Consider the following 17,656-nt stretch of genomic DNA (forward strand, 5'->3'; position numbering starts at 1 on the left):
CCCGCAGGATCATTTGCATCCACCAACATCCTCCCCGGAGCTTCCTCCATCCACGGGAAGATTAGCTGGTGAAACAAAGTGGGTCAAGAATAATAAGCAGAGAACAGAGGCTGGGCCCCTGGTTGACACTGATGGTGATTCGTGTGGGAGCGAAGCAAACTCTCCAATGAAAGCGCCGGCTGGCGGCTCCGCGCGTGTGAAGGATGAGGTGCCAGCACTCGGGGAAATCCAGAGTAAATAACAGCCTCCGAGAGCGTGAGCAGGCGCCGGGAGAGGGACGCCGCCCAGCAGGGCAGGCATCCAGCGCGCTCTGTGCCAGGCATAACGCGATCACAGAACGCAGTGCAGCCAGGGGACCACATCGCAGGAGTATGGGTGACGAGTGGGCCAGGGCTCCACCTCCTCGCCTTAGCACAAACAATTAAACGGTCTGTGCTGGCAGAGTTGTCAGGAATGTCAAAACCCAACCAATTAACAAGGGCGGCGTGGGTTTGTGTCTCCGCAAAGGGCTGTGGGAAGGGCTCTGACTCCTGGCCAAGATGCCCGACAAACAACCACGGGAAGCAGGGAAGAGGAAGATGCTATGTGCCTGGCCCTTCAGAACACAGACTCATTAGATGAAAAACAAACAAGCGGGCCCCTCCTACTGGCAACCAGCCCGCTCTATTCTGGACTCTGAATTGCTTTCGGCCGACAGTGTGCTATTGCTCAACCCAGGCCTGGCCATTTGCCCGGCATCAGAATCTCCCTCCAGGCGGTGGCCACAAGGCCCGTCCAGAGGTGGCCCCCACTCTGCTTCTGTGGTCCTGTCCCCGTGGACACCAGAGGCTTTGCTAATTAACATATTGGAAGTCAAAACCGATTTTTTTTTTTTTTTAGGGCCGCACCTGTGGCATATGGAAGTTTCCAGGCTAGGGGTCAAATCAGGGTGGCAGCTAGGCAGGCCCACAGCCATGGCAACGCTGGATCAGAGCCGTGTCTTCAACGTATAGCACAGCTTGCTGCAATGCTGGATCCTTAGGCCACTGAGAAAGGCCAGGGATCGAACTCCCTTGTGGATCCTAGCTGGGTTCTTAACCCACTGAGCCACAACAGGAACTCCCAAAACTGGATCTTTAGAGGTGAAAGTATGGACTTGTTATTAACTAATAGGGGAAGTGATGAACTGGGCTCTCCTTGGTGAAAGCTGAGGTATGACGACATATAACGTTTTCCGCAGGCTGAGGGGCACCCCCCAGGCACTCCCCCCCACCTTCTCCTGCCAAAGCCCTAACCCTCCATGTGATGGAATTTGGAGGCGGGGCCTTTGGGAGGTAATTGGGGTGACATGAGGTCACGAGGGTGGAGGGTCACAATGGGATCAGTACCCCGATAAGGACAGACACCAGACAGCTCTCTGGCCCTTTCTCTTCACTGTGTGGGGACACAGCGAGAAGGCAGCCCTCTGCAAGCCAAGAAGAGGCCTCTCATGGAGAGCCGAGCCGGCTGGCACCCTGAGCTCAAACTTCGAGCCTCCCAGAAGTGTGAGAAATGAGTTTCACCCAGTCTAGGGCATTCTGTCCACTTGGAAAGAGACTAAGACCACAGCCCTGGGCCCTCCCCACCCTGTGAACAGGCCTGGACCTCTAGGGAGGCTTGCAGGGCCCTGGGATATTCCCTGGGGAAGGAGGATTTCAGATGCCTGCCCCAGGGGGGCTTTCTCAGCTGCCTTGAGAGATAAGAGAGCCTTGGACACAAGGCAAGACTTCATCAAATGCACACAGCAGGCGATTGGGAGGCAGGTGGGGGCTACTGGACGTGCAGTGTCCTCCACCTGCTTAGGATGGAGCCCGTGTGTTTGCCTTTCCTCTGGGGCTGGGAGGCCCCGGACGGGGTATGCCCGGGAGGCTCATGCCTAGGGCTCTATCCTAGTTTACTAATCAGGACGCTTGCTAAGGGCAATGTAAAAGTCCCTCTCGGGAGATTCTGTCCTCTGAAGGTCACGGCTCCGTCCAGAATGTGATGGAAGCTATGGCTGTTCTCTCCAGCAAAATGCACATCCACATAACAGTCTGAATAGCACGTCAGAGACTCCAGGGGCCTCCCTTGGCCACTCCCCACCTCCCGCTTCTCCATCTTCTCCAGCCAGCTCTGGGAGAGGCCAGAAAGAGCCCCACGATCGCCACCCCCCATCCCCCAACCCAGAGCTGAGAGGCTCCCTGTGATCCAGCAGAGCTCCCATCCCAGCAGCCAGGAAGAGAAAGCCAAGCCTCTGCAAGCTTTGGTCACCAGCAAAAAGGGCCGAAACGAACTGACTTCTCTCTTAGGGTCCAGTCATCCCGCAAACCCCGGTTTCCACGTGGCGGTCAGAACTGACAGCTCATCTGGCAACTGCAAGGGCTCTGCCAGGGTAGCAGCTTCCCCCCGACAACCATACTCACAGGCAGAGCCCGCATGCTTCTGCCCCCAGGACACTGCCAGCTGGGCTTTGCCTCGGAAAAACCTTGGAGGCAACGTTCCCCCTTATCCAGGGGCTCGAAACCTCCTGTGTACTGCTGCCTCCACTTTTCTTAGCCTGACAGGCAGGAGCTCCGGCAGCCCCCCTCTCCCCATGGGCACAGGTGCAAAGACTCACTCACCCAGGACCTGGGGCACAACCAAGGGCAGAGCCCACGTAGGGAGCCACCTAGAATTTCTGGTGGGCCAGTGGTATCCGATCCTTAGATTATTTTTTTAAGGATAAAGAAGATGTGGTACACATGGAAACAACCTACATGTCCATCGACAGATGATTGGATGAAGAAGATGTGGTACATACACACAATGGAATACTACTCGGCCATAAAAAAGAAGAAACTAATGCCATCTGCAGCAACATGGATAGAACAAGAGACTCATACTAAGTGAAGTCAGTCAGAAAGAGAAAGACAAATACCTTATGATATCACTTACATCTGCAATCTAATATATGACACAAATGAACCTTTCCACAGAAAAGAAAATCATGGACTTGGAGAACAGACTTGTGGTTGCCAAGAGGGAGGGGGAGGGAGTGGGATGGATTGCGAATTTGGGGTTAATAGATGAAAACTATTGCCTTTGGAATGGATAAGCAATAAGATCCTGCTGTGTAGCACTGGGAACCATATCTAGTCACTTATGATGGAGCATGATAATGTGAGAAAAAAGAATGTATACATGTATGTGTGACTGGGAACCTTGCTGTACAGTAGAAAATAGACAACACTGTAAACCAGCTATAGTGGAAAAAACAAAAATCAATATTTACATGAAAAAAGATGTGGTACAGATATGCGATGCAATATTTAGCCATAAAAAAGAATGAAAACATTCTCAGCAACACATATGGACCTAGAGATGACCATGCTAGGTGAAGGAAGTCAGACAAACACATATGATATCACTCACATGTGAAATCTAGTAAAAGTGATACAAAAACTTATAAAACAGAAACAAACAGATTTGTACTTACCTAAGGGGAAACGTCGGGGGGTGGGATAAGTTAGGAAGTTGGGATTAACATATACGCGCACGACTATATGTAAAATAGGTAACTATGGACTTCCCGCTGTGGCACAGCAGAAACAAATCCGACTAGGAACCATGAGGTTGTGGGTTCGATCCCTGGCCTCGCTCAGAGGGTTAAGGATCTGGCGTTGCCGTGAGCTGTGGTGTAGGTCGCAGATTTGGTTCAGATCCTGTGTTGCTGTGGCTGTGGTGCAGGCCGGCAGCTGTAGCTCTGATTTGACCCCTAGCCTGGGAACCTCCATATGTCGCAGGTGTGGCCCTAAAAAGCAAACAACAACAACAACAACAACAACAACAACAACAAAACAAAGATAACTAACAAGGTGTAGTACAGGGAAATCTACTCAATACTCTGTGATAACCTAGCTAGGAAAAGGATCTGAGAAAGAATGGATATATATGTATGTATAACCAAACCACTTTGCTATACACCTGAAACCAACACATTATAAGTCAATTATACTCCAATAAAATCTTTAAAAAATAAAAATAAAAAAAATAAAAAGAGTTCCCGGAGTTCCCGTCGTGGCGCAGTGGTTAACGAATCCGACTAGGAACCATGAGGTTGCGGGTTCGGTCCCTGCCCTTGCTCAGTGGGTTAAAGATCCGGCGTTGCCGTGAGCCGTGGTGTAGGTTGCAGACTTGGCTCGGATCCCGCGTTGCTGTGGCTCTGGCGTAGGCCAGTGGCTTCAGCTCCGATTCGACCCCTAGCTTGGGAACCTCCATATGCCACGGGAGCGGCCCAAAGAAATAGCAAAAAAGACAAAAAAAAAAATAATAAATAAATAAATAAATAAATAAAAAAGGGAGTTCCCGTTGCAGCTCAGAGGTAATGAACCCGACTAGTATCCATGAGGACGGGGGTTCCGTCCCTGGCCTCGCTCAGCAGGTTAAGGATCTGGCATTGCTGTGAGCTGTGGTGTAGGTCACAGCAACTTCAATCCTGTGCTCCTGCGGCTGTGGTGTCTGCCGGCAGTTGCAGCCCTGATTGAACCTCTAGCCTGGGAACTTCCATGTGCCTCAGGGGCAGCCCTAAAAAGACAAAAAGAAAAAAGAAAAAAGGCCCAGTCACACTTTCTCTATTTACCATATAAGAAAACTGGGAGGATCAAATGAGGTCAGACAGGGAGGGACTTAGAAAAGACAGCAGTCGCCCATAGGAGTTGTGCTCTCTAGGATTTTGGGATCTAGGGAGGGGAGGGTCCCTTTTCATTGATGAGCATCTCAGGCGACCATTTCTCACCTGGGTCAGAATTAGTGCTCCCACAGAATTAGCCCTGTCCACACACATGCACGTATGAGGATACACACACACACACACACACACACACACTTTCCATTTCCTGCACCAGGCACTCTCTGCTGATTGACACAAGCACCTGTTTCCTGTAAAGTCACCATAAGGAGGCCAGGGGGCAGGCCCCTCCCCTGCCTGGGTTGGCGGGGCAGGCCGGGAGAAAGAATTGCTGTTAGGCGGACTCTAGACCCTTGGACTTGGTGAGGGCAGCCGACTGGCTACCTCTGCAGGAGCCCAGCTCCTCCCCTCAGCCTGTCCTCAGACCCCGGTGAGCCTCCAAGCTGCAGGGTGGGGTCCTCATTCACTCAGCAAGCTCCCAGCACCTGCTGTGTGTCAGAGGCCCTTGTTGTGGCTATTTATTCTGTTACTGAGAGCGGAAGTCATCCTTTATCTCGGGAACAGGCTCACCAGTCTTCAAAGACCTCACCTGTGAGCTCATTCAGACTTCACAACCTGGCTACAGGTAAGGCGGAGCCGCCCCGAGGCCACACACAGCTGGCAAGCTGCAGAGCCTGGCTGGAACCCAGGTCCCTTCCCATGCACTCGGGAGCCAGCGTTCTCTCCCTGCAGATGGATTCCCAGATCTCTGCTTATTAGAGAATGACCTCCCTTAACTTGGGAGTTCCCTGGTGGCCTAGTGGGTTAAGGATCTGGTGTTGTTACTGCTGTGGCTTGGGTCACTGCTGTGGCTCAAGTTTTAAACCTGGCTGGGGAACTTCTGCGTGCTCAGGGCGTGGCCAAAAAAAGAGAACCGTTTCCCTTTTCTTTTCTTTTTTCTTTTTAGGGCCTCACCTGCAGCATGTGGAAATTCCCAGGCTAGGGGTCAAATCAGAGCTGCAAATGCTAGCCTGCATCACAGCCACAGCAACACCAGGTCCAAGCCACAGCTGTGACCTACACCACAGCTCACGGCAATGCCAGATCCTTAACCCATTGAGATTGAACCTGCATCCTCATGGATACTAGTTGGGTTCTTAACCTGCTGAGTCACAAGGGGAACTCCAAGAACCACTTCTCTTAACCTGAAGGACTCAGGAGGCTTCCAGCTCCAGCAAGATGGAAGGAGACTAGATAGCCTGCCTATCTGTCCACCGCAGTCAGCAGAAATGCTAGATGAAATGATACAAGCATTGCTTAAATGCAGACCCATGCAGACACCAAGGAAAGGGATATTTCATGGACCGGATGCAAAGATGCTACAGAAGGCAGGTTGCTAAACTCAAATGTGTGCTTGACGTCTTCTTGGGTTTAATGCTTCGGTGGGGGGGAGAAGGTAAGACTACTCTGGGCCCAGGGGGGCAGAGACCACGGCAAAAAGGCAGAAATCCTCGGGGGGGCTCCCCCTCTATCAAAGGGTAAACTAGAGAAAAAGCCCTTCCCACCAGCACAATACAGGAAAGCTATGTGTTTCCGCCTGGGCTCTGGCTAAAAAACCAAATGAACAAACAGTCACCTTTCAGAGTCTGGAGCCAGGAGTCTCTTGAATAATTTTGGCTTGGGGTTCAAGTGTAGAAAATCCATTTAATTTAGGAACCCCTAAGACCATCCAGTAACATGGAAATAGGAATCCGAGGGTAAATTCCCCAGGAAATCCTGGCTGAAGCCGACGCAAGGACGCCGAGGCCGGGCTCAGCCATGGGTTCCGCAGATAAAGCCCCTCTCAGGATAAATAAGTCCACAGCTCAGGACCACGAAGCCCTGAGGAAACAATTCACATCAGAAGACCCAAGAGACAGCACCAGGCGTGGAGCCCTGGCTGCCGGAGCGGTCTGATGGCTGCAAAATGTGTGTGCTTAGAATGATTACAGGGAGAATCCGTGTCTGAGTGGGGTACGAAGGTGATGGTACGAAGGTGGGGTATGAAAAGAAGGATGAAGAACAAAATACAAACCCAAACAGAATTTCTTGAAACCACACTGAACTTAAAGTCTCAATGAACTGTTTAAATCCAGGCAAGAATGAGGTGAGAGATGGAGATAAAGGATGGGGAGGGGGATTGGGGGAAGGGCAGGAGGGAGCAAAGGAGGAGGACTAAAGGGCAGGAGTAGGGAGGGAAGGAAGAAGGGGGGGGTGTCAGGTGGAAGCGAACCTCACAGTCCATCAGTCAGTCAACACACACATGCATTAAGTACCCAAACATATCAAGCATGAGCAACCCTGGCCTTATGGCTGGTAGATGACAGGTCAATGGGTGGATGGATATGGAGGGGTAGGTGGATGGGTCGGTGGAAGATGGCTGGATGGGTAGTTATATAATGCTTGGGTGGGTGAAGAGATGGGACAGGTAGGTAGTGAGTGAGTGGGTAGGTGGGTGAAGGGGTAGACGGTGGGTGGGTAGCTGAGAGTGGAGAAACAGATGGGTCCATGGGTGGGTGAAGAGTCCATGGGCGGGTTGATGAGTAGGGGAATGAAGAGATGGATGGGAAGGTGACTAAGCGGTTGGGTAGAGGAGTCAGAGATTTGGTTGGGTTGGTAGGGGAGGGTAGATGAATGAGTGAGTAAACAGATGACGAGGAGGCTGGGGACGGAGAGGAGGCTGGGGACGCGGATGACGGCGTGGTGAGTGGGTAGACAGTGAATGCGAGATGTGGTCATTCACTGGGGAGATGGAGGTGCGAGTGGGTAGATGAATAGGAGGGTGGGGACACGGAAGGAGGGCGGTGGCGAGTGGGTGTTGGGTGGTGGACAGTAGCTCTCACCATGGAGATGGATGGATGAAGGGTAGGGAGCAGATGATGGCCGGATGGGTAGAGAAACGGATGGATGGGTGAAGACAGAGCCCCTCGCCCTCACCCACCTGGGCTTTGGCCTTCACTGCGTCGTACTCAGCCTTCATCCTCTTCTGGGCATCTTCGTCCACACTGGGGTCCCCGATCCTGTTGAGCAGGGAGGCCGCCTCCTCCAGCAGCCGGTCCAGGAGCACGGCCTGGTTGTCCACGTTGTGGAGCAGCACCTGGGCGTGGCTCAGCTGCCACTGCTTCTCCTTCAGGCCCAGCTGCAGCTCCACGGGGGGCTCGAGCGCCACCGTCATCTTCTGGAACCAGCGGTAGAACTCATCCCGGGCCAGCAGGTACTTGCTCCAGTGCAGCCACACCCACTCGATACGGCTGCGCAGAGAGCACGGCCGTAAGCATCCCCCACCTGGCTGGGGTGCCAGGAGACCGTGCCGCTGCCCCCTCCCCAGCCGAGGGGGGCACTATGACGTCCTCTCTGGTCCTCACCCCAGTCCTTCTAGACAAGACCCTCCTGTCTTTGGTAAACAAGCCCCAGGGGGCTAAAGATCAGGGTGGCTCAGCTTCCAGACCTGCTCTGAGGACCACCAGCCTGCTGATGCCCTGAGCCTCTAGGACCCCAAATTCTAGCCCCAAACTCCCATCATTGATGCTCGATGCCCCTTGTCGTTTCTCTCTGGTGTTGGGACTCGGCACACAGCCAGCCTGGGTCTTAGGACAGGGTTGCATGAGCCGTCACGAGAAGACTGCCACAGGGAGTGGCTCATCATTTGCAGAGTGCAATGGTCTGTGGGCTTGTCCCTGCTCTGTGGGGACTGAGGGCTGGGGGCCTGTGCCTGGGTTCCAGGCCGGCCTCCTTGCCTGCCTCAGTTTCCCCATCTGCATGTAACACAGAGATGGCCCTCTTCATCCAGCCAACTTCAAGCCAGTCTATTTGGAATTCCAAGCCAAAGAGTTTGCCGAGTAGAAAGCCACCAGGCCACTCAACAATCTGGTTCTCTAAAGATGGAAAGAATGGAGTTCCCGTTATGGCTCAGAGGGTTACAAACTCGACTGGTATCCCTGAGGATGTGGGCTTGATCCCTGGCCTTGCTCAGTGGGTTAAGGATCTGGGTGTTGCTGGGGCTGTGGCACAGGCCCACAGCAGCAGCTCTGATTCAACCCCTAGCCTGGGAACTTCCATATGCTGCAGATGCAGCCCTAAAACCAAAAAAAAGAAAGAAAGAAAGAAAGAAAGAAAAATGGAACGGGGAGTTCCCGTCGTGGCGCAGTGGTTAACGAATCCGACTAGGAACCATGAGGTTGCGGGTTCGATCCCTGCCCTTGCTCAGTGGGTTAACGATCCGGCGTTGCCGTGAGCTGTGGTGTAGGTTGCAGACGTGGCTCGGATCCCACGTTGCTGTGGCTCTGGCGTAGGCCGGTGGCTACAGCTCCGATTCAACCCCTAGCCTGGGAACCTCCATATGCCGCAGGAGCGGCCCAAGAAATAGCAACAACAACAACAACAACAAAAAGACAAAAAAGACCAAAAAAAAAAAAAAAGAAAAAAGAAAAATGGAACGGATGCCACAGCTCTCCCCGCCATCCACCTGACAACCTTCAAAAAACACCTGATTATACCCATTGTCCAGATGAGGTGCCTGAGGCTCAGAGAGGTCAAGTAACTTTCCTAAGGCCACGCAGCAAGGAACCAGCAGAGAAGAGGCAATCCTAGGTCAGTCTAAGCCCCCGCCCCTCCTGGCTCCCTGGTACAAGCAGAGACTCTGGACGAAAGTGCTGGCAAGGCAACGGGCCTTCTTACGCCAGACCCATTCAGCCGTTCTGCTGGTGGATGCGCACAGGGCGAGTCTCCCAAGAATCAATTGTTGGCAAAACACGATGGGCTCCCACTGTATCATCCTCATTAAGCTTGACTGTAATGAGAACGCAGCAGGCAGGGCTGGCCCATAGCCCAAGAACATCCTGTTCTGAGCAATCCCAGGCTGGAGAAACGTCCCGAAGGCAGAGGCCCCAGGCCAGCGCGGTGGCAGGCATGGAGTCAGCAGCCGCGGCAGACGGAGCCTGGCCAGGTCCCAGGCCGCCCTACCTGTGACAGTGGGTCATGTAAGTGACCGTCTCCTCCCACTGGGCCTTGACGTCCCTCAGCCGGGCCAGGATCTGGGGCTTCTGGTCCTCATGGCAGCGCGCCAGCAGGGCTTCGGCCGCCCGCAGCACCACGTCCACCTTCACGCGGCCCTCTGGCTCCAGTTGGCATATTTTCTGTCGTGAACACAAAAGCCAGTTTCCGGGGATGAGACAGCAGCAAACAGGCAGAGCCTGGGGAGGACTGTGGCAGGCCGTGGCATTGCCATAACCAGCAGTGTAGGTCACAGATGCAGCATGGATCTGGCATGGCTGTGGCTGCGGCAGTGGCATAGGTCAGTGGCTGCAGCTCTGATTCAACCCCCAGCCTGGGAACTTCCATGTGCTACAAGAGCGGCTATTAAAAAAAAACAAAAAAAGACCAAGTCCTAGGGAATGCGGCATATCGCTGACCACAGAGGGGGGGCCTGGAAACCAGTTAGGAAGCAGACTGGCTGAGGCCCCAAGTGTGGAGCCGAGGAGGAGTCTGGGAGCCAGAGGGCAAAGAGACACAACGCTGGGACCTGGGAGGCCAGCGCTTGGAGGCCCGGGGCACGGGCTGGGAAAGCCCCAGGCCGATGTCCCTGAGTTGAAACCATGAGAGACAATCCTCTCTCCTGGGCAGCGCTGCCAGCGTGCCCTGCATGTCGCCAAGTGTGCAGTAAGTCCTCAGTCCTCCCCTCCTGCACGGCAGCGACTAGCACTTTCCCTCGGGAGCAAAGCTAAGCCTCAGCGGACATGGGACGCCCTCTCCAGGTGCCACGGCATAGTGGGGATTTGAACCCAGGCTTGCGGCCCGGGACTCCAAGCTTTCAGCCTCTGTGAGTCCTGCTGCCCTGGAGCAACGCTCTCTCCAGCCTCCCCGCACAGAAAGCTTCCACCTCTGGAAGGGACCCTGAGCCCCCGCAGCCCCTTGGCACACCCAGGCCAGGGGCTTTTCCTGCATGTCATAGCTGGCACATGAGATGGCAGGGGGACACGGGACTTTTTCCCAGGCACACAGCTATTCAGCTTCAGAGGTGGATGGAAACTCTGGAAAATAAGCCCTCAGAAACGTGCATCGCTGTCGAGGTGGAAGGACCTTAAAGGAGACACCAGACCCCACCCCCCGGGGCGGGGGTACCCCAGACCCGCAGGTGGAAGGGATAGTAGCTGCTCCCTTTCACCAGATAGCAGGAGGGAAGTTTTTTCTTTTCTTTTCTTTTTCGGCCGTTCCCGTGTCAGGGATCAGATCCAAAGTGCTGTGGCCATGCCGGATCCTTGAACCCACTGTGCCAAACAGGGATTGAACCTGCACCCTGGCACTGCAGAGATGCCACGATCCTGTGGTGCCACAGCAGGATCTCCAGGAAATGTTTTCTTATTGTCGAATTGATTATGAAGCATCAAAGCCCACAGGAAGCTAGCGTGCTGAGCCCCGTGGGCCAGCAGGGTGGTGGGCACCCAGGCAGGGCGCTCTCTACCCAGGCTCCAAGCCAAGCCCTTGAGGACTCACTTGATGGAAGTCCTCTCTCAGCTTCCAGGGCTGGTTCACCTTGGCCTCGATAACAGCTCTTCTTAAGGACCACCCTGGCCTTGGCCTAAGACAGACCCGCCGCGAGGGGGTAAGGAGCTGCCAGCAATTAACACCCTAAAACAGCAACTGTCCTGCTGTACAGGGCTGTGATGACCCCAGGCAGAGAAGTCAGGAGCTGGGAGTGGGGAGGGAGTCAGGAAAGACACATGGACAAGGGGGCGTTCCATTTCACGTGCACACCCAGACCTGAACCAAAGGGCATTCCAAATAGAGGCAACAGGAGTTCCCGTCGTGGCGCAGTGGAAACGAATCCGACTAGGAACCATGAGGTTGCGGGTTCGATCCCAGGCCTCGCTCAGTGGGTTAAGGATCAGGCATTGCCGGGAGCTATGGTGTAGGTCGCAGATGTGGCTGGGATCCTATGTGGCTGTGCTGTGGTGTAGACCAGCAGCTATAGCTCCGATTTGACCCCTAGCCTGGGAACTTCCATATGCCGCGGATGCAGCCCTACAAAGCAAAATAAAAAATAAACAAATTAACAAATAGAGGCAAGAGCATGCACAAAGGCTTGGTGAGAGAAAATCTCTGAGGTTTTCTGCCCACAGGAGAGGATGTGGCCCCGGAGGTGCGATGGGGAGGAAGCCGAGGCTGGAGAGCAGGGGCGCATAGATGGACAGCGGAGGACTTGCAATGCCAGCTGAAGCTCTAGGTTTTCTCTGGGGGCCACTGGGGAGCCATGGAAGATTTTAGAGGAGGAGAATAACGAGACCCATGTTAGGGACGCGCGTCATCCTCGAGCCTGTGGCTGCTGGATTACAGGCATACTTGTCCCCATAATGCCCTGCACCTGAGCCTAGGGTGTGCCTCACCCCCTTCACTGCCCGGACAAGGTCAGTTCCTGGAACTCTGGCCCGTCCCTGTGTCTAGGGATCCATTTCACTATTGAAAAGTGAGGACAATACCCCACAGTCCACAGCGCTTTTGTGAAATTATTATTATTATTATTATTTTTGTCTTTTCTTGGGTCGCACCCAAGGCATATGGAGGTTCCCAGGCTAGGGGTCTAATCAGAGCTGCAGCTGCCAGCCTACACCAGAGCCACAGCAACGTGGGATCTGAGCCGAGTCTGCGACCTATACCACAGCTCACAGCAACGCCGGATCCTCAACCCACTGAGCGAGGCCAGGAATCGAACCCACAACCTCATGGTTCCTAGTCGGATTCGTTAACCACTGTGCAAGGACAGAAGCATGAAAGCTGCTAGTGCAGCCTTGAGAACATAATAGGTGCTGAATGACCGTCGGATCTCTCCTCCCAGGGACCGGCAGAGGCTTGGTAAATGACTATTGGTGACAACAATAATGACAATGGGACAAAGGTCATCTGACAGCCGGAGGGGCTTCCGCTGTCAACTCCTCTCCCTGCCGGCCTTGCCCCTTCCCTTCAACTCGGACCTTCCAAATCTCCAACCCGTCATCCCCTCTGTTACAGAAGAGGGGTTCAACCTCCTTGGCTTGAGCTTCCAGGCTGTCACCTGTGACCCTTGCCCACCTTTCTGGCCCTGTCCCCTGCTTCTGCCTCAAGGTCAATGGTACCCCAACACCAACCTCGTTGGGGGACCCCAGTGCTACCCCCATACTCACTTTGTCGGGATGTCCACCTCCAGTGCCCTTCCTATGCTGTTCCTTCTCCCTCCCCGTCCCCCTAGCACCCCCTCAAGCTGGCTAACTCATCATTCAAACCTCAGTAGTGAAGTCACTTGTTCCCAGAGGCTTCTGATCCCTTAGGCTGGGGCACGTGACCTCCTTGGGGCTCCCAGACAGCCCCGGTTCTCCGCTCACTTCACTCCCCAGATGAGCAGCCTCTGACTGGGCCACTCAAGAGCAGCCCCGGCTCCTTTCTGCCGTGACGGGCCCCTGGGCAGGGCTCTAACCAGCGGCATCAAGCATCATGGTTGTTATAACAGACAAGTGGTCCCGGCTGGGACGAGCTCGGACGGCGCCGCACCAGGAGGGAGGCCGAGTGGGGATGGGGGACGTCTCCCCCTGGGGGATGCGGGCCTGCCCTCACCTACCTGGGAGGGGGACCCCGAGGGCAGGGACCAGGCACCATCACCTGACTTCCCAAGGCCCAGGTTCAAGGCCGGGCACAGGGGAGGCGGATGGAAAATACGACTTAAATGGAGGGGCTCAGACCCACAGGGTCCGGCCAATAAAGCACTGAGGACTATCTGAGGGCAAATGCGATGGGCAGGAAATGCCAGAAAACACTGGAGGGGAGTGGGGGTGGGCGGGGGGAAGGGACCAGAGAGGCCGCTATGGTCACTGCCAATGCGGGTCATTTATATCAGCCGTACAAGCTGCACAGGGCTTTCCCTGCCCCAGCACCCATCGGCAACAAAGCCACCCCTTACTGAGCACCTGCTGTGGGCCCCAGACCCCTCAAGTCAGCACCCTGAGAAAATCAGCATCACCAGCTCTAGAAGGGAAGCGAATGGAGAGCCAGCAAGGTCATAGGGCCAGAAAGCAGCAGAGCTGGGATTTGAACCCAGGACATCCAGACTCCAAAGCCTGTCCTCTCTCCAGTCCAGTGAGTGGTTCTACTGAATGGAATGTCGAAGAAACTGGAACACCCCGTTCCCTGACCCTGGCAGGCGCATTTTACAGAAGCACACTATGTTTCAGGGAAGCAGAAAGCTCATCTGATAGGAGTCAGGAGACTGGAATTGCTGGGTGGAATCTCCTACTCAGAGACCTTTTCAACTTGGAGAGGTCACGGGGCCGATCCAAGCCACAGTCTCCCCATTTCAAATGCAGAGCCTGGGTCCCCCTTCAAAATGTTTAAACCATTACCCCAAAAGGTGATATGCATTCTTAATGCTAACTGTCCACTCCCCAAAGAGCAGTAGTCTTGTCTTATCTGTCTTGTCTTTCTTTCTTCTTTCTCTCTTTCTCTCTTCCTTCCTTCGTTTTTTTTTGTTGTTTGTTTTTTTGTTTTTTTTGTTTTTTTTTTTGTCTTTTTAGGGACACACTCTCAGCATATGGAGGTTCCCAGGCTAGGCATCGAATTGGAGCTACACCTGCCAGCCTACACCACAGCCATAGCAACGCTGGATCCTTAACCCAATGAGCGAGGCCAGGGATCGAACCCGCATCCTTATGGATACTAGTCAGGTTCGTTAACCAGTGAGCCATGACAGGAACTCCAACATTTTCAATAAAATTAAAAAAAAAAAATGACAAAACAGCTCAAAAAAAAAAAAAAAAAGAATGAACAAAAGAGAGAAAAGAAAACACACAGGGAAGTGGCTTTGGGGTCAGCTCTGTTTCCAGCCTGTCAGGGGCTCAGCTTGTGCAGTGGGGGGTAAGCCCCCCCTTAAAGTAAAGCAAGGTGATTGCTAGGTGATAAATCAGAATCGTGGACTGTCCTAATAGATGTGACTCTAGAGACATGAAGTCAATTGCTTTACCTACAGACGGGACACTGAGGCCCAGAGAGGGACAGGGATGTGGCCAAGGTCACACAGCACTTTAGCATCAGCATGGAGACTATAAGCCAGGTCTCTGACTCTCAGTCCAGTGCTCTCCCCGCCTTGCCCCTGGCCTGGAACCAATGCCCTCGGATGGGGGCACCACGAGGCTGGGCCAGGCACTTCCAGTCAGGGTAGCACCGCATGCTCTGAGCCTCTGCCTTTCGCCAGATGGCGGGTAGAGCCAGAGTCCAGTCCTGGAAAAGCCAAGGCAGGGACCTCAGCCACAGAGAAGCAGAGAAGGGGCAGGAAGCAGGGCCTGGGCGGGCTGGGGGTGGGGACCCACCTGTCTGCTGGTCTCGTCTGACTCTGATGGAGAGTCAGAGGGCGCGTTCTAGATCCTTAGTATGAAAATGCGGTCCTAGGACCGGCAGCAAATGGCCTTGTCGTGAGCGAGTCAGAAATGTCCCATCTCTGGTCCACCCCCCCCCCCCCCCCGCCCCGGATCAGAATCTGCATTTAAACCTGAGATTCAAACACATCCAATTTTGGGAAACACTGGTCCAATCCACTTAACAGTTAGGAAACTTGAGGCCTGAGAGGAAGGGACACGGCCAAGGCCATGGGGCATCCAAGGCCGCAGCCTCTGCATACCTCGGTCTCCCGCAGTCTGGCCTCCAGGGCTTCGCGGGGTCCCTGGGTGTTGTCATTGACCTGCAGCCGCTCCTGCACAGCCTTCATCCACTCCCGGGCATCCTCCACGCTCCTGTCGAAGCCCTCCTGGGGCTGCTGAGTCATGGCACCTGCGGGGGCTGAAGACAGGACCACATGAGACCAGGTAGATAGTGGAGCATGGCGGGGAGGGACTGAGAGAGGCCCCAGGCCCGCTGATGGGGCTGCGAGGGTGGGGAAGCCTGAGAAGTCCAGCCCCACCCCCAAAACCCGCCTGATGCTCAGATGTTCCGTGACACAGCCAGAGGCGATTGTGTTTGTCAGAGAGCCAAAGGACTGGGAATGGGCAGAGAAGGAAAACAGGTCTGCCCTCTGCAGGGGCTGAGCAGGGAGAGCCGGCCCGGGGTGCTGGCTTGGCCAAGGTTCACCTTGTCTCAGCTTCCCTGCTCCCCTCCAATACTACCTTGGCACACGGGGGCAGCTCTCTTCTGTGTCTTTGGTTTGCAATCTCTCCAAAAGCGGTTCCTAAGACACACACAATCTGAGATGTCTCTGACAGGTACACAATCTTGATCTGAATGGATCAAAAAGCCTCAACTTAAGACAATTTTTTTTAGGGCCACACCCATGGGCATATAGAGGTTCCCAGGCTAGGGGTCAAATCGGAGCCACAGCTGCTGGCCACAGCCACAGCCATGCCAGGTCCCAGCTGCATCTCTGACCACATACCACAGCTCATGGCAATGCCAGACCCTTAACCCACCAACCCAAGCCAGGGATCGAACCTGCATCCTCTTGGGTACCAGTTGGATTTGTTTCCCCTGCGCCACAGCGGACACTCCAAGAAACACAATTTTTGGCCATCAGCCTGGCTGACACCAGCCCCTGAACTTCACCTAAAGTTAGTCCCATCTCAGGCTGGGGACAGTCCTGCCAGCCTGGTGTCTTGTCACTACTTCTCCACCAACTGGGGTCCACGGCCATTACTGCTAAGCGTTCCCACTGAACTACGCGCCGCCTGCCTCCTGCAGCCAATAGCAATCAACTGACTTGGCTTCTGCGATGGGACCACCTGCTTCCTGGCACAGGTGCCCCAGCTAAACCAAGCCCTTTGCTCCCTCGCCCCCTCCTCCCTCACCCTTACCTTCTAGCTGCAGGTGCAAAGTCTCAGGTTTTCTCCTGTAACTTTCTTAAAATCCTCTTAAGCCCAGGAAAAACTCTTCTGTGTTTCAGTTCTAGTTGTCTGCTTATGGCAACTATAACTGACTTTGGATTAAAGTTATTTATATCTGCATCTTAAGTGAAGGGATTGCGTCTGGCTTAGCCTCCAATCTCCCATAATGCCTTGCACAGGGTAAGCCCTCCACCAATACCGAAATAGCCCAGAATTGGTATAAAGTTTCATGCACCCCAAGCACAGCCTTGGTTAAAATGGCAAAACAAAACAAAACCAGAACCTGGGAGTTCCCTTGTGGTGCACCAGGTTAAGAATCTGGTGTTGTCACTGCAGCAGCTCGGGTTGCTGCTATGGTACAGGTTTGAACCCTGGCCCACGAACTTTCATATGATGCAAGTACAACCAAAAAAAAAAAAAAATGCCCCAATTAAAACAACAAAACAAAACTAAAACCCAGAGATGCCCAATAATAAGAAATTAGTTAAGAATCAGGAGTTCCCGTCGTGGAGCAGTGGTTAACGAATCCGACTAGGAACCATGAGGTTGCGGGTTCGGTCCCTGCCCTTGCTCAGTGGGTTAAGGATCTGGCGTTGCCGTGAGCTATGGTATAGGTTGCAGATGCAGCTCGGATCCTGCGTTGCTGTGGCTCTGGCGTAGGCTGGTGGCTACAGCTCAGGATTTGACCCCTAGCCTGGGAACCTCTATATGCTGTGGGAGTGGCCCAAGAAATAGCAAAAAGACAAAAAAAAAAAAAAAAAAAAAAAAAAAAAGAACCACACACACTTGCACTTGGGAATATCATGCAGCCAACAAAAAGGGTTGAGAGGAATTTGTGATGTGCTTAGACCATAAAGATAATACCGAAAATGCAACAAAATTTACATTTAGTAGTCACAGCTCTATAGCTAATAAAAACAAAACACAAATGACCACAAAAAAACTACAATCCTCGAAAAAGGCTGGGAAGTCTTGCCACTGCGATGCCCAAGTGATTGAGCTGGAGAGAGGGGTGTGGACAGGTGGCTGGAGCACCACCCCTGTGACCTCGGGCCTCTCTTTTCCTGGCATGATACCCTTGGAGTCCCCTTGGTTAAGGACCATTGTCTGGTTAATGAAATCACAGTTGGAGTTATTTCTGTTTCCT

The 17,656-nt window shown here is 53.7% G+C and overlaps 1 protein-coding gene across 21 annotated transcripts in view; it reads right to left on the reverse strand.

Moving 5' to 3' along the window:
• SYNE3 (spectrin repeat containing nuclear envelope family member 3) overlaps positions 1-17,656 on the reverse strand; it is a 109,648-nt gene that overhangs the window by 53,723 nt on the left and 38,269 nt on the right. For all 21 annotated transcript variants that reach the window (XR_014811329.1, XR_014811330.1, XR_014811328.1 and 18 more), the window contains 3 exons: positions 15,318-15,475; positions 9,644-9,816; positions 7,623-7,932 (listed from right to left, as the gene is read on the reverse strand). Coding sequence is in view for 10 of the 21 variants with exons in the window: in XM_084970127.1 (XP_084826253.1) it covers positions 7,623-7,932; positions 9,644-9,816; positions 15,318-15,475 (641 nt within the window). In the remaining 11 variants the exon portion in view is untranslated. The remainder of the gene's footprint in view (positions 1-7,622; positions 7,933-9,643; positions 9,817-15,317; positions 15,476-17,656) is intronic.

This window comes from Sus scrofa, chromosome 7 (assembly GCF_054392235.1).
Source record: "Sus scrofa isolate SSC_HxYL_T2T_F1_AM1 chromosome 7, Sscrofa_HxYL_maternal_Yorkshire_Landrace_v2.0, whole genome shotgun sequence".
NCBI classification, from domain to species: Eukaryota; Metazoa; Chordata; class Mammalia; order Artiodactyla; family Suidae; genus Sus; species Sus scrofa.